General features: G+C 41.8%; 5 protein-coding genes across 5 annotated transcripts; 2 read left to right on the top strand and 3 right to left on the bottom strand.

Moving 5' to 3' along the window:
• Positions 1-3,021: 3,021 nt before the first annotated feature.
• Positions 3,022-3,735, top strand: LOC125312728 (secreted RxLR effector protein 161-like). Its single transcript, XM_048271849.1, has one exon. The coding sequence runs from the start codon at positions 3,022-3,024 to the stop codon at positions 3,733-3,735; it is 714 nt and encodes a 237-aa protein (XP_048127806.1).
• Positions 3,736-4,302: 567 nt separating this feature from the next.
• LOC115747549 (heat shock protein 90-6, mitochondrial) lies at positions 4,303-10,448 on the bottom strand. Its single transcript, XM_030683750.2, has 20 exons — positions 10,206-10,448; positions 9,736-9,924; positions 9,573-9,646; positions 8,715-8,843; positions 8,541-8,634; positions 8,365-8,448; positions 8,118-8,261; positions 7,877-7,990; positions 7,687-7,746; positions 7,489-7,563; positions 7,295-7,399; positions 6,644-6,784; positions 6,437-6,529; positions 6,264-6,341; positions 5,879-6,133; positions 5,687-5,789; positions 5,324-5,498; positions 5,100-5,205; positions 4,916-5,005; positions 4,303-4,670 (listed from the first exon to the last, which is right to left on the bottom strand). Exons 1-20 carry the CDS (start codon positions 10,314-10,316, stop codon positions 4,500-4,502), a joined length of 2,391 nt encoding a protein of 796 aa, XP_030539610.1. The 5' UTR covers positions 10,317-10,448; the 3' UTR covers positions 4,303-4,499.
• Positions 10,449-12,302: 1,854 nt separating this feature from the next.
• On the bottom strand, positions 12,303-12,704 carry LOC125312727. Its single transcript, XM_048271848.1, has one exon. The coding sequence runs from the start codon at positions 12,702-12,704 to the stop codon at positions 12,303-12,305; it is 402 nt and encodes a 133-aa protein (XP_048127805.1).
• A 4,241-nt stretch (positions 12,705-16,945) lies between these two features.
• Positions 16,946-19,144, top strand: LOC115747542 (pentatricopeptide repeat-containing protein At1g08070, chloroplastic-like). The gene is made up of 2 exons (XM_048271921.1): positions 16,946-16,996; positions 17,033-19,144. The coding sequence occupies exon 2, from the start codon at positions 17,047-17,049 to the stop codon at positions 19,114-19,116; it is 2,070 nt and encodes a 689-aa protein (XP_048127878.1). The 5' UTR covers positions 16,946-16,996; positions 17,033-17,046; the 3' UTR covers positions 19,117-19,144.
• A 125-nt stretch (positions 19,145-19,269) lies between these two features.
• LOC115747543 (chlorophyll a-b binding protein 36, chloroplastic) lies at positions 19,270-20,848 on the bottom strand. The gene is made up of 3 exons (XM_030683743.2): positions 20,608-20,848; positions 20,082-20,427; positions 19,270-19,757 (listed from the first exon to the last, which is right to left on the bottom strand). The coding sequence occupies exons 1-3, from the start codon at positions 20,751-20,753 to the stop codon at positions 19,452-19,454; spliced, it is 798 nt and encodes a 265-aa protein (XP_030539603.1). The 5' UTR covers positions 20,754-20,848; the 3' UTR covers positions 19,270-19,451.
• Between the last annotated feature and the right edge of the window lie 619 nt (positions 20,849-21,467).

The raw sequence follows: 21,467 nt of genomic DNA, 5'->3' as shown, positions 1-21,467 counted from the left end.
TGTTAATAGCAACACAAAGAACAGCTCTGGACGCATCAAAATTGAACGATCTCAAGGCCAAAAACTACCTTTTCCAAGCAACTAACAGGACCATCTTGGAGACAATTCTTTGCAAGGATACCTCCAAGCAAATTTGGAACTCCATGAAGAAGAAGTATCAAGGCTCAGCAAGAGAAAAGAGGCAGCAGCTTCAAACGCTTCATTTGGAGTTCGAAATGCTATGAATGAAGTCGGGAGAGACAATCACAGATTTCTTCTCCCGGACAATGGAAATTGTCAATAAGATGTGAATTCATGGATACAAGACGGAGGATGTCACCGTTGTTGAGAAGATTCTTCGATCTTTGACATCGAAGTTCAACTTTGTTGTCTGTTCTATACAAGAAGCCAAAGATATTGAAGAACTCTCCATTGATGAGTTGCAAGGATCCTTGTTGGTTCATGAACAAAAACTCCTACAACAAGAAACAGAAGAGCAAGCTTTGAAGGCCTCAACTGGAGATCATTCTTTATCAGCAGCTAGGGCGAATATAGGAAGAGGTAGAGGAAGAGAGAACAACGATTGTAGCAGCTTCAGCTTTGATCAAAAGCCTAAAAGCCATTCCTATCGTGATCCTCAAGGGAGAGGAAGAGATCATGAAGGACGACATTCAACTGGTTTTAGGCCAAGGTTCGCAGACAAATCCAAAGTAGAGTGTTTGAGATGCCACAGGTATGGGCATTATAAATCTAAATGTCAAACTAATTTGAATAGACAAAGTGTGGAAAGAACTAACTTTGTAGAAAAAGAAGAAGTGTCTCTTCTGATGGTGTGCCATGAGACGGAAGAAACTCAACCAAACATGTGCTATCTTGACATTGGTTGTAGCAACCACATGTGTGGAGACAAGATAATGTTGTCTGATCTAGATGAGTCATTCTGCAACACCGTGAAGTTTGGAGATAATTCCACTGTTTTTGTTATGGGAAAAGGGAAGGTTGCAATTCACACAAAGGAAAATTCTGTGCAAACAATTTCAAATGTTTTTTACGTTCTTGAGTTAAAGACAAATTTGCTTAGCGCTGGCCAACTACAAGAGAAGGGATATGAAATCTCTATCAAAGGTGGTATGTGCAAAATAGAAGATGAAAAATTGGGCTTAATTGCCGAAGTCAATATGACGAACAATCGTATGTTTCCACCGTGTCTCCACAACACTACAAATTCATGTTTCTTTGCAAGATTGAAGGAGGAAGCTTGGCTACGGCATTTTCGCTATGGCCATCTCATTTTCGGTGGGTTGCGAACACTACATCAAAAAAGGATGGTGGAAGGTCTTCCTCAAATCTCCGTTCCTTTGGAAATCTGTGAAGATTGTGTTGTTAGCAAGCAAGACTGTGCTCAATTTCCACAAGGAAAATCATGGAGAGCAAAGAACCCGCTGGTGTTGGTCCATTCGAATATCTACGGTCCAATATCTCCAATTTCCAATGGAGCTAAACCGTATATCATTTTCTTCATTGATGATTTTAACCGAAAGATTTGGGTGTATTTCTTGCAGGAAAAATCTGAAACTTTTACAGCCTTCAAGAACTTCAAAGCACTTGTTGAAAAAGATGGAGGAAATCAAATAAAGATCCTCCGCACGGATAGTGGTGGGGAGTATAACTCACTTGAGTTTGTAGATTTTTGTGTGAAGCATGACATCAAGAGACAACTTACAACAGCCTATACACCACAACAAAATGGTGTATGTGAGAGGAAGAATCGTACCATTTTGAATATGGTGTGAAGTCTCTTAAGGAGAAGTAGAATTTCAAAGAGTTTATGGCCTAAGCAGTCAATTGGAGCATTCATATTTTGAACAGAAGCACCACCCTTGCTGTTTTAAATATGACACCTGAACAAGCTTGGAGCATATAAAGACCCGCAGTTGATTACTTCAAAATTTTTTGGTGTATTGCATATGCCCATGTTCCAGACCATAAGAGGAAGAAGCTAGATGACAAGGAAGTCAAATGTATTTTTCTTGGCATTAGTGATCAATCCAAAGCCCATAAGCTTTATGATCTTATAATCAAGAAAGTCATCATCAGCCGTGATGTGACTTTTGATGAAGAACAAAGCTGGCCGTGGAGTGAGCAAGGTATTGGTGAGCAAATTCCAACGAATTTTGAAGATGAAGACGAGCTGGTGCAGCAACCCATGACAACCCGAATCACCATAGACAATGCCCAAAGTACAGTTGCAACTGCAAAACCCGAAGATTGACCTCATCGTGTTTGTCAGAGGCCTTCATGGATGAGTGACTATGAAGTAACAGGAGTTGATCAATCCGAAGATCCACTTACCCATTTTGCTTTGTTTTCAGATTGTGATCCAACAACCTTTGATGAAGCAGTACAAAAAGAAAATTGGAAGATAGCAATGGATGAAGAAATTGCAGCTATTGAGAGGAATAACACTTGGGAGTTGACAGAACTTCCAAAAGGACACCAAACAATCGGGGTCAAGTGGGTGTACAAGACAAAATTGAACAACAATGGCGAAGTTGACAAGTACAAGGTGCACTTGGTAGAGAAAGGTTACAAGCAAGAGTTTGGTGTGGACTACAAAGAAGTATTTGCGCCTATAGCAAGACTTGACACAATTAGATTGGTGATTGCATTAGCAGCGCAAAATTCATGACCTATCTTCCAATTGGATGTGAAGTCTGCATTCTGGCATGGTGACCTCCAAGAACAGGTATTTGTTGATCAACCTTCTAGTTATGTGAAGCTTGGTAGTGAACATAAAGTTTATAGATTGAAAAAGGCGTTATATGGGTTAAAACAAGCTCCCCGAGCTTGGTATAGTCGCATTGATGCCTATTTTTTGAAGGAAGGATTTAGAAAATGTCCATACGAGCATACACTCTTTATTAAAATGGTTGATGGTGGAAAGCTGCTTCTTGTATGCTTAGATGAGGATGATCTTATTTTTACTGGGAATGATAGTGCCATGTTTGACAAATTCAAGAAGTCTATGAAGGGTGATTTGAAATGACTGATCTTGGATTGATGCGCTACTTTCCGGGCATAGAAGTGATTCAATCTACAGCTGAAATCTTTATGTCCCAAAAGAAGTATGTTCAAGAGATTTTGGACAGGTTTCAAATGAAGAATTGCAACCCTGTGACTACTCCAACTGAATTTGGATTGAAGCTCTTGAAAGATCCCGATGGAAGCAAAGTGGATAGCACTCTCTACAAGCAAATTGTTGGAAGCATAATGTATTTGACGGGGACAAGGCCAGATATCATGCATGATGTGAGTCTTATAAGCAGGTATATGGAGCACCCAACAGAGTTACATATGCAAGCTGCAAAAAGGATTTTTCGTTATTTGCAAGGAACTAAGAGTTTTGGGTTGTTTCATAAAGAAGGGGCAATGCCAGATTTGTTTGGATTTACAGATAGCGATTATGCTGGAGATGTTGATGATATAAAAAGTACTTTCGGGTATGTCTTCATGCTTGGTTCAGGGGCGGTTTCATGGTCTTCAAAGAAACAATCAATTGTCACTTTATCAACAACTGAAGCAGAATTCGTAGCTGCAACTTCATGTGATTGTCAAGCTATTTGGCTAAGGAAGATTCTCGAAGAACTTCAGTTCAAACAGCAAGAAGCAACTACTATCTATTGTGACAGCAGCTCAGCCATCAAACTCTCCAAAAATCTGGTTCTCCATGGGAGGAGCAAGCATATAGATGTGTAGTTTCACTCCTTAATGGATCTTACAAAGGATGAAGTAATAGAGCTTGTTTTCTGCAGAAGTGAAGATCAAGTGGCTAATATATTCACCAAGCCTCTAAAGTTAACCATGTTTCAAAAGCTGAGAAAGCTCCTTAGTGTCTGTTTGTTGGATACTCCAAATTGAGGGAGGGTCCTTTAAACCGATTATTTGCAACATTAGTTTAAGGGAGAGTGCTGAATCAGTCAAAAAACATTTGTTTGATTTTTCCAATAAAGCCTAATTAATTGTCCTAGTTTATACGTTCAGCATAGTGGGTCAATAGTTGTTGCTATTTTTCTGGGATTGTCAGTTGGTATATGGCCTATTTAAAAGGCTAAGTTGTTAGTTCAATAAAAAAATATGAATGCAGTAAGCATTTTTCACTGTCGTATACTCTCTTTTTCTTGGTTTTTTAGTGCTTGCAAAGCACAGCTATCTTCCGCAGGATTTCTGTAACATTTGAAATGATCCACTAAAACCAAGAATGAATCTCCGGAGTCTTGTTGGCAAAATGCAGAAAGTGCATTGACGCAAAGCAGCAGCAAAGAGTGGGAAAAAAAGGTTAGAGCACTGACAAGTCTTAATAACTGCACGAGAGAATAGCTCTTCCTTTCATCCTTTTTCCATCTATCAAAATTCCAACACATGAAACTGACCCACTCATTCTCACCAGTAAGAGCCTGTTTTGCTTCATATACCTACTAATACGTTTGATAGAGATGGCACATAAAAGAAGAAATATATTCTCATTTCTGAGTGCCTGCTTCTACCGGTTCGACTATCTCGGCCTCTAATGTCCCCGGAGTTTGAGATCCACCGGGTGCAGACTGAACCTCCGCCGCAGATAACCACTTGCCAGAAAGAGCCATGTCCATCATCTCATATATCTTACCCCCGAGTTGCGCCGGATTGTCAGGCTGCAAGTACAGTAGAGTCATGACATGATCACACATACATGAATATATCAATATATCGGCATATCAAGCAAAATAATGACAAGCTAGTTTGGATCATGCTGCTTCTAGTGACTGTTGTTTTAGGTAATGCCCTTTAGGGAAAAGCGGTGCATTGTGTCCCTCTATCTGATGCTTAATGAGCTTTCATTATATTGTGTTTACAAGAATGATTGAATATTTGAGATAGGAGGTCCACGGATACTCACAGTATAACCACTGGAGACTAATGCTGCATCATACAAAAGATCAATTGCTCTCAACGCATCTTCGTCATCAGGGCTACTCTTCCAGGCAGCCTGGAAAGAAAGCATTATGAGGTCGAAGATGCATCAGAAATCACTTTTAACTGAATGGTGCAAAAGACTGAAAAACACAGACAAACAGCCATACATTCAGGCTCTTAATAATTGGGTGATCTGGATTAATCTCGAAAACTCTTCTGCTTCTCATGAACTCCAGGCTTTGGGTATCCCCAACAGTCTGTGCTTTCATTAGCCTACCAGAAGTATAGCATTCATGATCAAGAACTTAACAAATCAAAAAAGAGAACAGAATTGTTCCTTCCAGAAAGGGCAAAATGCAAAATCGCCTCACAAAAACAAAGATCAAGTTACCTCTCCATATTAGCAGACCAGCCAAACTTTCCAGATACAAGAACACAAGGCGATGAGCTGAGCCGATTCGAGATTTGCACACTAGCTACCTTGTCACCCAGTCGCTTTTTCATCCAATCACAGGTTTGCGCAAACTCCTGCTTGGTCACCTTCTCCTTTTCCTCATCTTTGTCACCTGTTGAGACCGAACAACAATCATCATGCTACAGCTCTACGGAGAGATTCACAACAATCCCACATAGGAGCTGGACACCTATAGCCCAATCAATACGGCTTGAAATTTCTGCCAAATGGTACCGCTCAATCTTGAAAAGACTTCCACTGGTACATAGGATAACAATTAGAGTAACAAGCTTAACAAACCTAAATCCAAGTCCTCCTTGCTGATATCAACAAAATTCTTCTCCTTGTAGGACTTCAAATTCTGGATAGCAACTTCGTCAATGGGATCAACTAGGAATAAAACCTGTAAGGAGCAACCCCAAATTCCATCAATGAACAAAGGAAAAAACGGAAAAATGATTATTAACAAGGTGAAGCATAAAAATTACATACTTCAAGATCCTTCTCAAGAAGTTTCTCGAGGAAAGGTGCATTCCTAGCACTATTCACACTGTCCGATGCGACATAATAAATATCCTTCTGCTCAGGTTTCATGTTCTCCAAATACTCATCCAAGCTGATCAGCTCATTCTCACTTTGCGAGGAGAAAAACCTTAACAATGGTCCAAGCCTTTTGTGGTTTTCACGATCTTCGATGCATCCGAGTTTCAAGTACTTACCATAGTTCTCCCAAAACGTCTCATAATCCTGAAGGGAGAGACAAGTATTAAAGAGGCATATATGAAATAAAACTTGAAGGAAACTCCATAGTTGTCAGAAATCTTCACCATGAAACTATAAGAAGAATGTAAATCTCAAGAGAGAAGGCAAGACAAACCTCTCGGTTTTCACTCAGTGATATGCCCAGAATCATGTCAAAGGCCTTCCTTACCAGACGCTTCCTCATTATACGAACCTTCAAAGAACAACAGAGTTAGCATAGCAAAGATTAGATGGGAAACTACTTTGGACCACTGGTTCCACAGAAATAATGATGCTAACTGCACTTACAATGCGACTTTCTTGAAGAATCTCTCTTGAGACATTGAGAGGAAGATCATTGGAATCCACAACACCTTTGACAAAGCTTAGATAACGAGGAAACTATTCCAAGACCAGCAATGAAGGCAAACAAAAACATGAAGAAGCATTAATGAGCTTACATTCAACCGAGGCATTCCTTTTATCTCACTGAGTAACTATTAACATTCTGCTTACCAGCTCCCCATCGAAGTCATCTGATATGAAGACTCTTTTAACATAGAGCCTTATATTTTTGGTCTTTGGATTAACCATGTCCTCCTTTGCCATAGATGAGACAGCTGGCACATAAAGGATAGACCTAAACTCAACTTCTCCCTGCAGAAATCATAAAGACATCACATCATCAACTGAAGTAAGAATCCCGATTTACCTTAATAATTCAAACACCAAGAGCAGCAATAGATGGCGCGAGCAAATCATAGTACTGATAGGTCATTTTCATCCAAATTATCTCCGTATGGGCTTGACCTTCCTATAAACACATAAAGAGGGGCTAGAAGACATCATCACCAAGTATACAATACATGAGGTTTACAACATTCAAAATAAGTACGTGCAGAATGTTAGTACTAGTTTTCACATAGGTAAATAATTCATTGTCAAGAGCCCATCTAGAACTAATGCTAGACATGGCCCTGTAATGGAGTGGTGCCAATATCATGTATGCGACTACGAATTAGTCAAATCATATACTGAACAGAGCGAGATCAAGCTTCGGCAAACTGGCGAAGAATTGAGAATGTGAGGAAAAGTGCCAAGTTAATGCTACTGGATCTGATGGGTGAAATGGTAAACATAACATGCAAGCAAATTAATGAGCATCACCTCAGTTGTAAAATGCGAAGATGCTAATGGATCCAAGTACTCATTAAATGTTTTCTTGTAGAACTCATTGTACTCCTCGGTGGAAACTTCTTTAGGGTTCCGAAGCTACAATTAAAGAAAAACAAGTATTAAACTCTCCCCCAAATGAAGAAACTTCAATCTACACAGAGCAAAGGCTTAGGCATCTAGCTCACCCATATAGGTTGTGTCTCATTGGTCAGCTCCCAATCCCAGTATCTTTCAACAACTTTCTTTGTTTTCTTCTTCCTCTGCAACATCATCAGATTCCAGTAGCAGATAAGCAGCTATACAAACTTTTTACTGTGCATACTAAAAGAACTCCGTGCTTCACAGATAGACCAGATTTTAGAGCATGATGGAAAAGAGATTACCTCAGCCTTGTCGTCTTCACCCTCCTGCTTGGCTTCTGCAGGATCCTCGTCAACCTCTACCTGCATGAGAATAGCATGCCAACATCAGATAATAGAAGAAGAAATGGGCCACAGAAGTGCCATGTCACTACTGCTGCTCTCCAACAGAATGAAGTGCATGACAAAAGATAAATCGATGGATCTGTCAAACCTCTTTAGTATATCCCTTTTCCTTCCAAGTATAGATCGGGAAAGAAACGAACTGCGAGTAGTTCTTCACTAGCTTCTCTACGCGCTCTGGATGTGCAAAACCTTTGTCATCATTCTACAGCAACATAGACCAATAAAGATTCGTGTGAGCCCAATAAGAGAGAAAATATCAGCCCACATAGCATAAGACGGACAGACACTGATACAAGTTGAAACATAAAGAAAAGCAGCGTTTAGCTTACCTTAAGATACAAGGTCAGGCGAGTTCCCCGAGGAATAAGGTTGTCTGGATCAGTTTCCTCTCGAATGGAATAGGAACTGGAGTTAGCCTCTCCTTCCCACACATATTGCTTATCAGATTTTGGACTCTTTGTTGAGACAACCACCTTCAAAATGGGGCAAGAAAAACAACTGTCTCAATGATTGACACTATCGCAGCAAGCAAACTCAATGTAGATATGAGTAGGATATAAAAAGTGGACAATGTACCCTTTCGGCAACCAAAAAGGCAGAATAAAATCCCACACCAAATTGACCAATTAAATTACTGTCAGAACTAGAGTCTTTACTCGCCTGCAGCAACAACATCCATGAGCAAATACTGTCAATCTAAATAATCAGAATGGACAAGAAAAACACCACCATCAGAAGCAACAACACAGGACCTTCACTGCCTTCAAGAATTTTGCTGTGCCACTTTGAGCAATAGTTCCAAGACAGTCAACCAGCTCTTGTCTAGTCATCCCGATACCTGAATCACTGCACACACAACATGCAGTGTTTTAAACAACTTAAAGAACGTAAAATCATCAGTCAAAGCTAGAAGCTCGTCGACTTACGTGATTGATATGATTCCATTATCTTTATCAGTATGAATACGGATATCAAGATCCACAACCCCATCCTTCAAAAGTTGCGGCTCAGTAACACTGAGGAATCTCAACTTGTCCAAGGCATCACTTGCATTGCTGGGAACACATACATGAGTTCCATAAAATGAGGTCAATGACAACTCAATTATTTAGTAAGAAGAAGTCCATTACTTTTCTTCTTATGCTGCCTAGACAGCAATGAGAATACAAAAAGATAACTTAGACAATAAACTGACTTAAATGATATACTCCACAAAATAACAGCACTCATAAAGTAGAACAACAATTTCAGTTGCACTAGTCTACTGATAGAGCAGAACACTTAACTTTGTAGCTAATTTCTGTACCCTTACATGCATCGACTCGTATATGAAGGTGAATCCCATTATAATGGGCCTAAAAGTCAATATTGGTCGGCAAAAAGAATGTCACTCGTCCTTCAGGGTGAAAGACACCATTTCCTATCTTCAGCATCCATTCAGATAAAATAAAGAAAGTGTTGACCACATCAAATGTTACTAGTAATTCAGCATATCGACTGAAATTGGTCTTCTAAACAGTCAAGGACTTTTGTGTGGAATCAAGCTTCAAATTTCAGTACTTTCTTTTGAGACATAAATAGATCCCCAAGCCACAGATAGCATAGCTCAAGGCCACAGGCCCGCAGCTGTATCATTAATGATATCACTTTCAAATCATGGTTTAAAATCGAAATAGTGCTTAGACCACCATGAGAAGACAGAATTTATACAGTCGATGGGAGAACAAAGAAACTCACAAGCACCAGCATCCACAAGACAAATAGGTCAAAACCCAAAAAGATACCTGATGAGCTCCCGAAGAAACACCTCCTTGTTGCTGTATAAGCTGTTCACGATGAGGTCCATAAGCCGGCTAACCTGCCATCAAAAAGCAAAACAGACAACTCAACAACAAACAATCCCGATCAACGAAAGAAGTAATAAATCAGTCCCTCCAAGCGGTCTACCTCTGCTTGATACTCGTATTTCTCGGCTGATGGTGGAGGAGACGCATTGTTCGCTGCCGCGGTTGATTCATACCTCCTGCCAGAAGCCAAAGAACCTTTCAAGTTCAATGAGTGCGAAGGTCCAGCAATGTTGCACCACCCTCGGGACACTGCAGGATATTGACCGACTCTGATTTCATTCTCTGTCGTCTGCGCAAAGTCCATGCCAGAGACAAGAAGAAAGAGTTAATTCCGCATCGCCTAATGAGAGATGTATCCAATACTCCCAAAAGTTATATGCACGAAGAACAGATGAGCAACAATTCGGATAACTCCTCTCAAGTAATACCGGAGATGACCAGAAATGAAAAGGGTGTCGTATTTAATCAACGCAAACCGGAAATCGAAATGACCGAGCGCACTCCAATCGCAGCAAAGCTTTACCATTCCACCTCAATTGAAGAGATAGCTTCGAGTTCGGGTGGTCGTACCGTATTAGTGGCGGGAGCGGAGCAGCAAGTGGGAACGGCGGTGGTGCGGCAGCTGGCGCCGCGGAGGCGGAGGAGAGCCGAGACCGAGCGCCTCGAGGAGAGCCTGTACATGGTCGGGGAATTGTAACAGAGATCGGCAGCGAGAAAGCGCCGAAGAGGCGATGAGAGAGAAGATCACAGTTAGCTCCGCGAGCGGCGAAATGGCAGTGAGCGGACTCAGTTGCGTGGGGTTTTGGTAGGGTTTTAGAGAAGAAGAAGAAGAAGGTTCTGGATATGGTTACGAGCCAGAGCCCAGCGTGGCCAGTGCCCCGGTATCCGGTACCACGTCATTTTTTAGCCAATCAGCTTTTACCACGTCAGATAAAAAAAATTGATCACAAATCAACGTCATTAAGGTAATATTCTTTCTTTGACCCAAAAAAAAAGGTAATATTTTTTCGATAAAAAAAAAAGCGGTAATGTTCTCACTTCTTTCTATATAACTATGTATAGATATTATGTCAATGATCGCCTCGTCCCTCGTACGCTTATTGAAGAGATAACGACATGAAGGATGCTCGAACTTTAACTTAACATGCAAAGTAATTCTTGAACTTTAAATTTGTTCCTTGTGATCTTGAATTTTAGCTTAATTTGCATTATTGACCTTGAATTTTTTATTTATTCAATGTGTTCTTCATATTTTTTATACATGAAAAATATTTGGAGTTGTCCTTTCATTAATTCAAGCTCGGAGATAACATTAAATACATATATTATCATATCTTTATGAACAATTTTACGACGTTACAATAAATATATTATATCATTTGTGTTATTTACCTCTTATTAAAGTGCTCCTTAGCTGTTATGGGGTTCTCCAATCACATCCGAAACCTCTCAATTATTCATCAAATTCGAAAAATCTTGATTTTTGTTTTTTTTGGGTGACGCGGCTTTAGTGGTAACAAATTTGGTCTACCAAATAACGTTTACACCTTAACTCCAATGTTTCGCTGCACATGCTAGACTTTTCTGATTTGATCGCTTCCTAATGTCAATTAACAAAATCCATATTACGAGGGGGATTCTACGGGGTAAGAAGAGTCGAGCAACCCTCACATCTGCTGAACGGTCGAACCCTTTTTCCTTTTACGATGATCAAATGGGGTGGGGGGCTTTGAGTGGGCCAGAACATGGCCCGTGAAACATAGACGGATCCCCCAGCTAGATCCCAACCCGACTGAAAAGCAAGCCCATTTCCAGGCCCATCCACCTGCAAGAATTGCAGACTTTGTCCACGTCCCTCCAGCTTCCATGGCAGGAATCAGGACCGAAAGCCAAATTAAGCATGAAGAACCACATGAATGGATTTTGTTGGAGAGGGTTCCTCGGATACCCGTTAAGCTACTGTTTAAGAAAACGTTTCGGGCTTTTCGATGAACAGACCGTGTCTTGTGATATGTGATTACTAATTCAATAAATTGATTGTCACTCTTATATAGTGCTTAACAAGTGCTTCGGAAGCACTCGTCAACAAGATCCTTTTATTAAGGAAAATTGGACTCACCGTGTAACATAGCAAGGTGAAAATCATGATATTCTCCTTCATGCTATGATGCAATTAGCGTAAGTAGTGTGAATTTTCAGAATCGACGGTAACAAGTCCTTATTTTTTCGCACCTTAAATTTTCATAAATTTGGGGTAAAATTTACTCTTTGGAATGAAAAATTCAGCCTGCGTCTGCTCTTTTTGCATCTCGTGTGTACCGTAAACCAAGCAACAGAAGGCGAAAGAGGGATCAGTCCATTCCGAGACGATGACTGCGGAATCCGCTTTCGTCGAGGATGAACCGGTACACAGTCACCTTCCGATCTAGCCTCTCGCGAGAACATCTATACAGATGCACAGAATTCGTCTATGATCACCGCAAGAACGACAGCCTCCGAAACGATCAGAAAAAGAGGAGCAAGCAAAAATTTACATGAACGAAGGATCTGTCGAATGGTGCCGCGACGTTGCATGCGGTCCAACTCAAGATGCTCTTTCAAAAAGAAGGGAAAAAGAGAGCATACATCCAGTACTTACATACATGCATCCAGGACTAGAAAAACATTCTACAGATGGAGGGAGGTATCCACATCGGGGCTCTCAAAACCTTTCGATGTTCCTGAAATTGCCAGGCTATTGTTGCCGGGCCACAAGCTCATCCTAGGATCCGTCTTCACGGCTCCTGAGCCGGCTTTGTCGCCGTTGGGGTGAGTGGTGAGGCCGAGCGAGAGAGAGCAATATTCCTGAGGGGAAGAACTCGAGCTCACGCTGGGTTGGAGACAGAACATGGCCGGATGATCCGGGTCCGCGACTGGAGCTGCTACCAGGTCCGGCTCGAGGGACAGTCTCCGGAGTTCTCTTTCCTCTCTTCTCTGTTTCGCTCTCTGCAACTCTCTGAACCTCTCCTGTAGCAGGGCGATGGAAGAGCTCGCGACCGTGGGGCTAGGATCAGTACTTTGCCTGCCCATGGAGCAAGATGCTTTCGAGGGACGATGAAGAGAGGTTGGGAGTTGACGATGTTGGTCTCTGAAAGATGCTCAAAGCTGGCTCTGGAAAAGTCTCAGATCTCTCTCTATATATTAAAAAAAAAAAAAAAAGCAGAGGAAACGAGAGGAGTGTCCAAGAGAAATGTTCCTGTGTCAACTCCCCCATAATTCATTTTTCAAATGAAACTGTTAAACCTTTGACCTTTCACAATTGTAAAGTTGTAACCTTCCAATGAGCATGTCGAAGCGACACAGAGAATCGTCCCGTGAAAACCCACACAACATTAAAGCGACAGGGTATTCCACAGGCCTTGGTTTCACCATGGATTTCTTGAAAATTACCCCGAGTGTTTTCACCAAAACTCCACAGGTGTCAAACGTAAATCACTCCATTAATCGAGAAAGAGAGCAAAAGGGTTGCTTTCCAAATGGGCCATCTTCTTGATTCTGGGTGATGTCACGAGGAAGAAGAATCAGGCTGCTCTGCAGCAACCCTCCATGAACAAAGCTCCAAAAGGCAAGTTCACAGTGAGAGAGAGAGAGAGGGGTTGAGCTTGGTGGGTTAGTAGGGGGAGGACTTTTTCAGGAGAGGAAGAAGGCAAGAGGGTGAGTCCAAACCAGGATTTGTTGTAGCGTTTGGAGGGATATGGAGGTGGGAATAAACGATTAGGTGATGATCCACTGTGTCGGCCTGTCTTCTAGGACTTGAAGGCTTCGGCGAAGGACGAGATCAGTGATCTACCTCCTCGTTGTTGCGGTTTTCCGGGGCCCGAAAATCAATTTTTTAACCCGGGTTTTTTCAACTCTGTTCATCTTATTCGTTTGGAGTGGAGACACGGGCGCGCAGAAGGGGACAAGGAGCGGAAGGAATTGTTGTTCCGATCCGTCACGTTCTGTAGCGCTTTGGAGATCACCATCCCAATGGGAGGAAGACGATACGAAGCTCGTTAGCGTGGCCTCTTTCGGTCGATACCGACCACAGCTTCGGAGCGGGCGGGAGCTCTCTGTGACGGCGGTTTGGTGAGCGCGAATCTCCCCCCCCTCTCTCTCGATCTCGGCCCCTTGTACTCAAAGTTCTAAATCTCATTTATCCAAAAGTCTTAAATTTGTTGCACTTTTGCCAGTTTAGTCCTAAATTTTTTAAGTTTGTCAACTGAGTATACCGCCAATTTTGATAGGAAATCACCGACGTGCATGCTGACCGTCTTATATGACACAACCGGCTCTGACGTATTTCTTAACCCTTTGTATTCAAAGTTCTAAACCTCATTTACCTAATGCGATCGTGTTTAGGAAAATTGTCTAAAAAATCCTAGACCTACTGCACTTTTTGTAAGTACAGTCCTTAAATTTTAAAGTTTGTTAATTCGATCATAAACCTTTTCACATTTTGTCAATTGAGTCAATACGAACAATTTTAATCGAAAATCGACATCGGCCATCCTACGTGACACTAATGGTACCGACATGGACAAAATGTAATAATATTTTAATATTTTTTGCTAGTTATTTATATTTTTTTCTTTTTCCTTCCGCCGGCGCCATGGTCGAGACTCGTCGATAATTGGCGGAGATCGTTGACATCGGGCGAGGGCCGCCCTCAACGACCTTGAGCGATGGAAGCCGGGGCCTAGGTTGGCAAGGGCAATCCTTCGCCACGATCAAACAAGGGCGGCCCATGCCCGCCCAGGTGAGGGCGACCCTTGCTAGGTCAACAAGGGCAAGGTCACCGGTGGAGTGAAAAAAAAAAAACAGGGAAAAAAGAAGAAAAAAAAGAAGATCGAATAAAAAAAATTGAAAATAATATTAAAAATTATTAGCAATTATCCACATCAGCGATTTCCGGCCAAAATTAATCGGATAGACTTAATTAATAGTACGTGAAAAAGTTTTTTTTTTTTTTTTGCTGTTAAACATGAAATGGTTTAGGATTGACCTAATTAACAAAATTAAAAGATTTATGACAGAATTAAAAAAATCACAATAGATTTAGGCTTTTCGGACAATTTTTGCGATAGTGTTTTGAACTCAGTATTCGTTAGTAGATGACATGTTAAAAAAGAAATGCATTTTCCATGATCATTTCTCTAATTCTGCAAACGGACCATTCACAACATATGCTAATCCCACCAGAAGGACTCGATTACCTCGCGGTGAAAAGGTAATTTAGACTTTACAATACTATTTCAAAAGTCCAATTTAGGATTGAATTTCGTATGCGAAGACCTTTTCTATGCACGGCCCCCCATCGGATTTTCAAAGGGGAACATGACAAGGATAGAAATATTGCGGGAAAAAGCCACCAAAAATCCTAAACTATGCTTACCGTGACACATTTATCTCAAACTTTTCTTTATGACATAAAAAATCCTAAACATGTATGCATGTGACACATTTATTCCAATTTTGTGCTCGTGTGACACATTTATCCTAAACTTTTTGTTGTGACACTAAAAACTACAAACTTATAGGCAGTGACACATTTATCCCAAATTTTGAGATAAATGTGCCACACGGATATAAGTTTAGGATTTTTGATGTCACAAAAAAATATTTTGGGGTAAATGTGTTACACGGGATATAAGTTTAGGGTTTTCGATGTTACAAGAAATTTTTTTGGGTAAATGTGTCACATGAGTAAAAGTTTTGGGTTTTTTGTGTTACAAAAAAAAGTTTGGGGTAAATGTATCATATTTGGCATAGTTCAGGATTTTTGGTGATTTTTTTTCAAAATATTGCTGATACTTTCGAAATATTAAAAGTCACAAGAGCGATATCAGAATTTATCGGCAAAAGATTTATTTAGGCAAAGAACATTTGTGAATTTTTCAAGAGAAAGAAGAAAGACTTGCTAGAACAATGCGTGACTTGTTGCGGTTTCAACATTTGCCAGCGATCTTGTGGCTTTGATCATTACATAATCCTCGTCTTCCAATGTCTGTTTAATAATAATAAAAAAATGGGCTAAAGCCGAGTACAATTTGCCGTCTCTATTTCTATTGTACACGCGCTTATTGATTCCAAGATTAGCAAGCTAGCCAGCCCGACTGTTTCCATCTGAAGATCATATTGCATGCACTAGTAAGATCAACAATGGTTTTAGAGTCAATCTTAACGATGATATTGTGAAAATCAAGTTGTTTTTTGCTAAGCCGAGTACCAACCACAATGCCCAAAGGTCTGCTCGTGTCGACGGACATATTCCTATAAATGCGGCAAAACCATTGCGCCCGTCGCCCACTTCGTTTCTAGATAAACACCATGCATCAGCAAGTCCAAACATTCATTTGTCCAGGTATTCGCCGACGAAGCCTTGATGATTTCCTTCGTGTGCATGACCGAATTACTCGTACTGTATATTCGTGAGGAAAGATGAAGTTGTCTTGGAAGTGTAACTCGTTTGTCCGTTGCCCAAAAAGCCACGCACTTACCCCTAAAATTATGCTCCAATCACGATGAACATTCCATTGTCCTTCACCGGCTAAATCCGAATTCAAAACATCGCGATAAATTCATCTAGAAGAATTCTCCGGAATCTCAAGAAGCCTCCGAATGTTTTTTAATTGTTAAGTTGACTTAATGCATCAATCATAAGTTGGGCATGTTTCGTACCGAAGTGCAATCGACTGGGAACGACATTAATGAGATCCATGTATTTGAAACACATCGTAGAACTAGAGATAGCTACGGAGGAACAACGTTTGCATTTGGAGCTTTGCATGGCTGCTGACCAGAAAGATTCAAGGGTGGATGAGTTGACCCTGTTCTTCTGCTTGTCCTATTAATTAAATACAATTAATCTTAAATTAAGACACAAAGTTATGACATAAAGAGTCTCACGGATAACATTACATATTAAATTAAAAGTTTATGGATCACATTAAATAAATTAAAAATTTAGGGATGACAATTACACGTTAGGTTAAAATGCGAGGACCAAATTAAACATATTGCAAGGGCTGGGATCACATTGCCAAAATTCATCAACTAATAGACAACCCTTATTTGAATCCCATGGGTCGGTAGGCCAATACTACGTTCTTTGCGGGCCGAATCGGGTTCAGATTTTGAGAGTCTTCATCCCGTGAGCGGGCCTGGGCAATCGTTGTCAGGACCGATGTTCTGGGCCAGACCGACCCGGCCCGATTTCGGGCCCGTTAGGACTGCTCGATAAAGATAAGGAACAAGTCTGCAACATTTCGTCCCTCAAAAGTGTTTAGTTTGGAGACGACGCCAACTGCGCCGCCGAGTTTTGATGTCATCTCGTTGAACTCGCCCTCTCAAAGAGTGTCGAATTCAGAGTCTTCGAGCCGCAACCTATCTAATGCTAAAGCTTGCGCCGTCTCCTCCTCCTCCTCCTCCTCCTCCTGCTGTCCGCCACGACCTTCCTCAGAACTTCGACTTCTCTCTGCTCCTGAATTGCAGGACCGCTCAAGAAACGAAGCAAGCCCACGCTTTGTCCCTCAAGACCGGGGCTTTCAATCACCCCCCAACGGCTTCCAAGCTTCTGGCCCTCTATGCGGATCCGGCGATCAACGACCTCCGATACGCACGCTCCGTGTTCGACCAAATTCCCCAACCGGCGTTGCCCTCCTGGAACGTCATCATCAAGTGCTGCGTCGAGAACCAACATTCCCACCAGGCGTTATGTCTGTTCCGCGAGCTGGTTTGGCACTTCACGCCTGACAGTTTCACGTTGCCGTGTGTGATAAAGGGTTGTGCTCGGTTGAGTGCCATTGAGGAGGGGAAGCAGACTCACGGTCTGGCTTTGAAAATTGGGTTTGGTTCGGATAAGTTTGTGGAGAGTAGCTTGGTTAGCATGTACTCCAAGTGCGGTCGCATTGGTTCTGCGAGGAAGGTCTTTGATGACATGGACAATAAGGATTTGGTCTGTTGGAATGCTTTGATTGATGGGTATGCAAGGTGTGGGGAGATTGAGCTGGCGTTGGAGGTGTTTAATGAAATGCCAGAGCGGGATTCTTTCTCGTGGACGGTTCTGGTCGATGGCCTTTCGAAATGTGGGAAGGTTGAGGCCGCGAGAGAAATATTCGAAAAAATGCCAACTAGGAGTTTGGTCTCTTGGAATGCCATGATTAACGGGTACATGAAATCGGGCGATTTCAATTGGGCTCGTAATTTGTTTGAGGACATGCAGGCGAGAGATTTAATTACGTGGAATTCAATGATTGCAGGATATGACTTCAATGGGCGGTTTAAGGAAGCTTTAGACATGTTTAACTCCCTGATAAAAGAAGGTTTCATACCTAATCATGCTACTTTAGTTTGTGCTCTTTCTTCAGTTTCCGGATTGGCAACTCTTAGTATGGGAAGCTGCATTCACTCTTATATGGTGAAGAATGAACATCCATTAGATGGTGTTCTTGGTACTTCGCTCATAGAAATGTATTCCAAATGTGGGAGCATTGAGAGTGCTCTGGCTATTTTTAACTCTATATCAAAGAAGAAGCTGGGCCATTGGACTGCCATCGTTGTAGGATTGGGAATGCATGGCATGGCAAGTCCCGCTCTTCAAATATTTTCTGAAATGCGCAAAGCCAGAGTTAAGCCCAATGCCATAACCTTTGTTGGAGTAATAAATGCTTGTAATCATGCAGGTTTGGTTGATCATGGACGCCATTATTTTGAAATGATGGAGAAAGAATATGGAATTAAACCAACAATGGAACACTATGGTTGCTTGGTGGATCTATTATGCCGAGCTGGGCGTGTGAAAGAGGCAAAGTATGTGATCAACACCATGCCCATGAAACCCAACAAAGTAATGTGGATGAGCTTACTTAGCGGTTCCCGAATCCAAGGAAACCAAAAGGTTGGTGAATATGCGGCACAACATCTGATCGACTTGGCTCCAGAGACCATAGGATGTTATATTGTTCTCTCGAACATATATGCTGCTGCAGGTCGGTGGGACAAAGTTTCACAAGTTAGAGAAATGCTGAAGAAGAAAGGAATTAGGAAAGAGCCCGGTTGTAGTTCGATTGAGCACAAAGGAACGCTTCATGAGTTTATCGTGGGTGATAAGTCTCATCCGCAGACGGAACAAATTTACTCTAAGTTGACTGAAATGAGAGAGAAATTGAAATTGGCAGGGCATGTGCCCGATACTTCCCAAGTTCTTCTCTGCATTGAAAAGGAGGAAGAGAAGGAAACTGAATTGGAGAACCACAGCGAAAGACTGGCCATTGCTTTTGGCCTCATAAATGTACACCCCGGACGTCCAATACGCATCATGAAGAACCTTCGTGTTTGTAACGATTGTCATTCTGTAACTAAGCTACTTTCCCGTATCTACGATCGGGAAATCATTGTGAGAGATAATAGCCGTTTCCATCATTTTAAAAGTGGATCATGTTCTTGCAATGATTTCTGGTGATTAAACCATTCCTGTGCTGTTGATCACTTGGGTAGCTTCTGCTGGTATTTTCAGAAAGAAACAATTTCATACCAGTAACTCGCATGCAATGTCTGCACCAACTTCTGAATAACAGATTGCGATGCCTCAGAGATAGAGCCGTCACATACCAAATTAAACAAGACAATCAGTCCAAAGTATATTTTGCTTGGAGCACAATGGAGCTGAAAGTCTGGTAATACATTGTCTCAAGCATCTTCCGAACAGTAAAATTACATCAGTTCTAATGAGGCCCTGACACAACAAGTTCGAGGAAACCAAGATCTTTCACACTTCAGCAAGCCCTCAATGCAAAATCATTTTCCAGGGACAAAGTTAGTGGCGTAAGCCCAAGCATTGTTGGCTACGGGGTCGGCAAGGTGGTCGAAGAGGTTCTCGATAGGGCCCTTTCCAGTGACAATGGCCTGAACAAAGAATCCGAACATGGAGAACATTGCAAGCCTTCCATTCTTGATCTCCTTCACCTTCAACTCTGCGAATGCATCAGGATCATCTGCCAATCCTAGAGGGTCGAATGCTCCACCAGGGTAAAGTGGGTCAAGGCCTTCGCCAAGAGGTCCTCCTCCAACCCGGTATCCTTCAATTAATCCCATGAGTACAACCTAACAGCAGAAGAAGTAACTTAAATTGATCAATAACCAAGTTTCGCTCCTGTGGCGAGTTATATGCTTAGAGTGTTGTACTCAATCCCAGATACTTGAATCATTTAAACAAACCTTGTTAGCTGTTATCCCTAATATGTGTTGGAATGAATCTCATTGAACATGAGAAAAGATTGTGTCATCTGAATAAGCTCCTAAGAATTTGTCATACCATTTTCAAATTACATATGCCACTTAACCTACAAAATATACATGCATTTGTCGAAGACTTGATTTTATTATCTAGTGAAAATAATTACTTAAGAATAACACAGTCTATCATACCTGGCAGGCCCAGATGGCGAGGATGCTCTGTGCATGGATGAGGTTGGGGTTGCCCAAGTAGTCAAGACCGCCCTCTGAGAAGATCTGCGCTCCAGCCTTGAACCAGATGGCCTCGCCGAACTTGACGCCATTCTTCGCGAGGACCTCGGGGAAGACGCACCCGAGAGCTCCGAGCATGGCCCACCTGCAGTGGATGACCTCGAGCTCCCGGTTCTTGGCGAACGTCTCGGGGTCCGCAGATAAACCAGCAGTGTCCCAGCCATAGTCACCAGGGAACTCACCAGTCAAGTAGGATGGAGTCTGCTCCGAGAAAGGGCCCAAGTATTTCGGGCGGTCCGGTCCGTACCTGTCAATGAAATCGCCAATTCACTTGGGTAAGAATTCATTGCTGACTGACTTGTTTTCACTTTTCTGAAAATGGTGCGATCAAGTAAGCTACAAGCTCAGGCCGCGGGATAGAAATTAAACATCAAGTGAGCTAAAGCTACTAAGCACCAAAAGTCAAGCAAGAACATTAGACATTTACCAAATGCTCTGAGGAGCAGTCCTGACGGTGCGGCGCATGGTGGCGCGGCCGCCGGCGAAGTTGCCGACCTTGCGGACGAGCTCATTGGACTGCTTCAAGGCGGTCTGGCCGGCGAATGCAGACTGTTGGATCACGGTGGTCGCCATTCCTCTTCACCGAGAAGATTGTGATTTGGGCTCGGAACGAAATGGCAAAGAACGAGCAGTTGGCTTGGTGCGGATGACGATGATTGGAGGAGAGGAGAGCAACGGGGTTATATTGGGAACGAGTAGATTTCCTGGATCAGGATATGTACACGTCAGCATCTTCCCATTGGTCCTGAGGTCGGATTCGGATTTCCCCTTCTGATTTCTCCGACGACAGGGCGGATGGTCTTCCGCCACGTGGACTGTGGAAGATCTTGTGGACGTAAACGTTTGGGGTGGGATGATAGAGCTAAATCCTAGTCACATTCAGGGCCACCATATTATTTATACATAATTTACTTCTATCATAAGGAAATTGACTTCTCTCGTCAATGGATATGGCTGATCTTTTATAGAAGTATGTTTTGCTACATAGATTTAGGTTTCTTTTACAAAAGCTCGTGTTCCTTGCAATTTACAACAAAATTATTACGCTCCTTGAGTTAATTTTTAGGGCTAATACCACGAAAAATTTCAAAATAGTACACTTGTAATAAATTTATCCTAAATTAATTTTTTTACCATAAAAAATTACAAACTTGTACAAGTGTGGTAAATTTACGTCAAATTAAATTTGTGACCATATCCCAAATTATTTCATTTGTAATAAATTTACCTTTCGTTATATTTCGTTTAATTGGGTTATTATCGGGAAAAACTCCAACCTGCGACAAA

The sequence above is a fragment of the Rhodamnia argentea genome, chromosome 10 (assembly GCF_020921035.1).
Source record: "Rhodamnia argentea isolate NSW1041297 chromosome 10, ASM2092103v1, whole genome shotgun sequence".
Taxonomy (NCBI): domain Eukaryota; kingdom Viridiplantae; phylum Streptophyta; class Magnoliopsida; order Myrtales; family Myrtaceae; genus Rhodamnia; species Rhodamnia argentea.
Note: the sequence above shows the minus strand (reverse complement) of the source record. Positions and strands in the feature narration are given on the sequence as shown.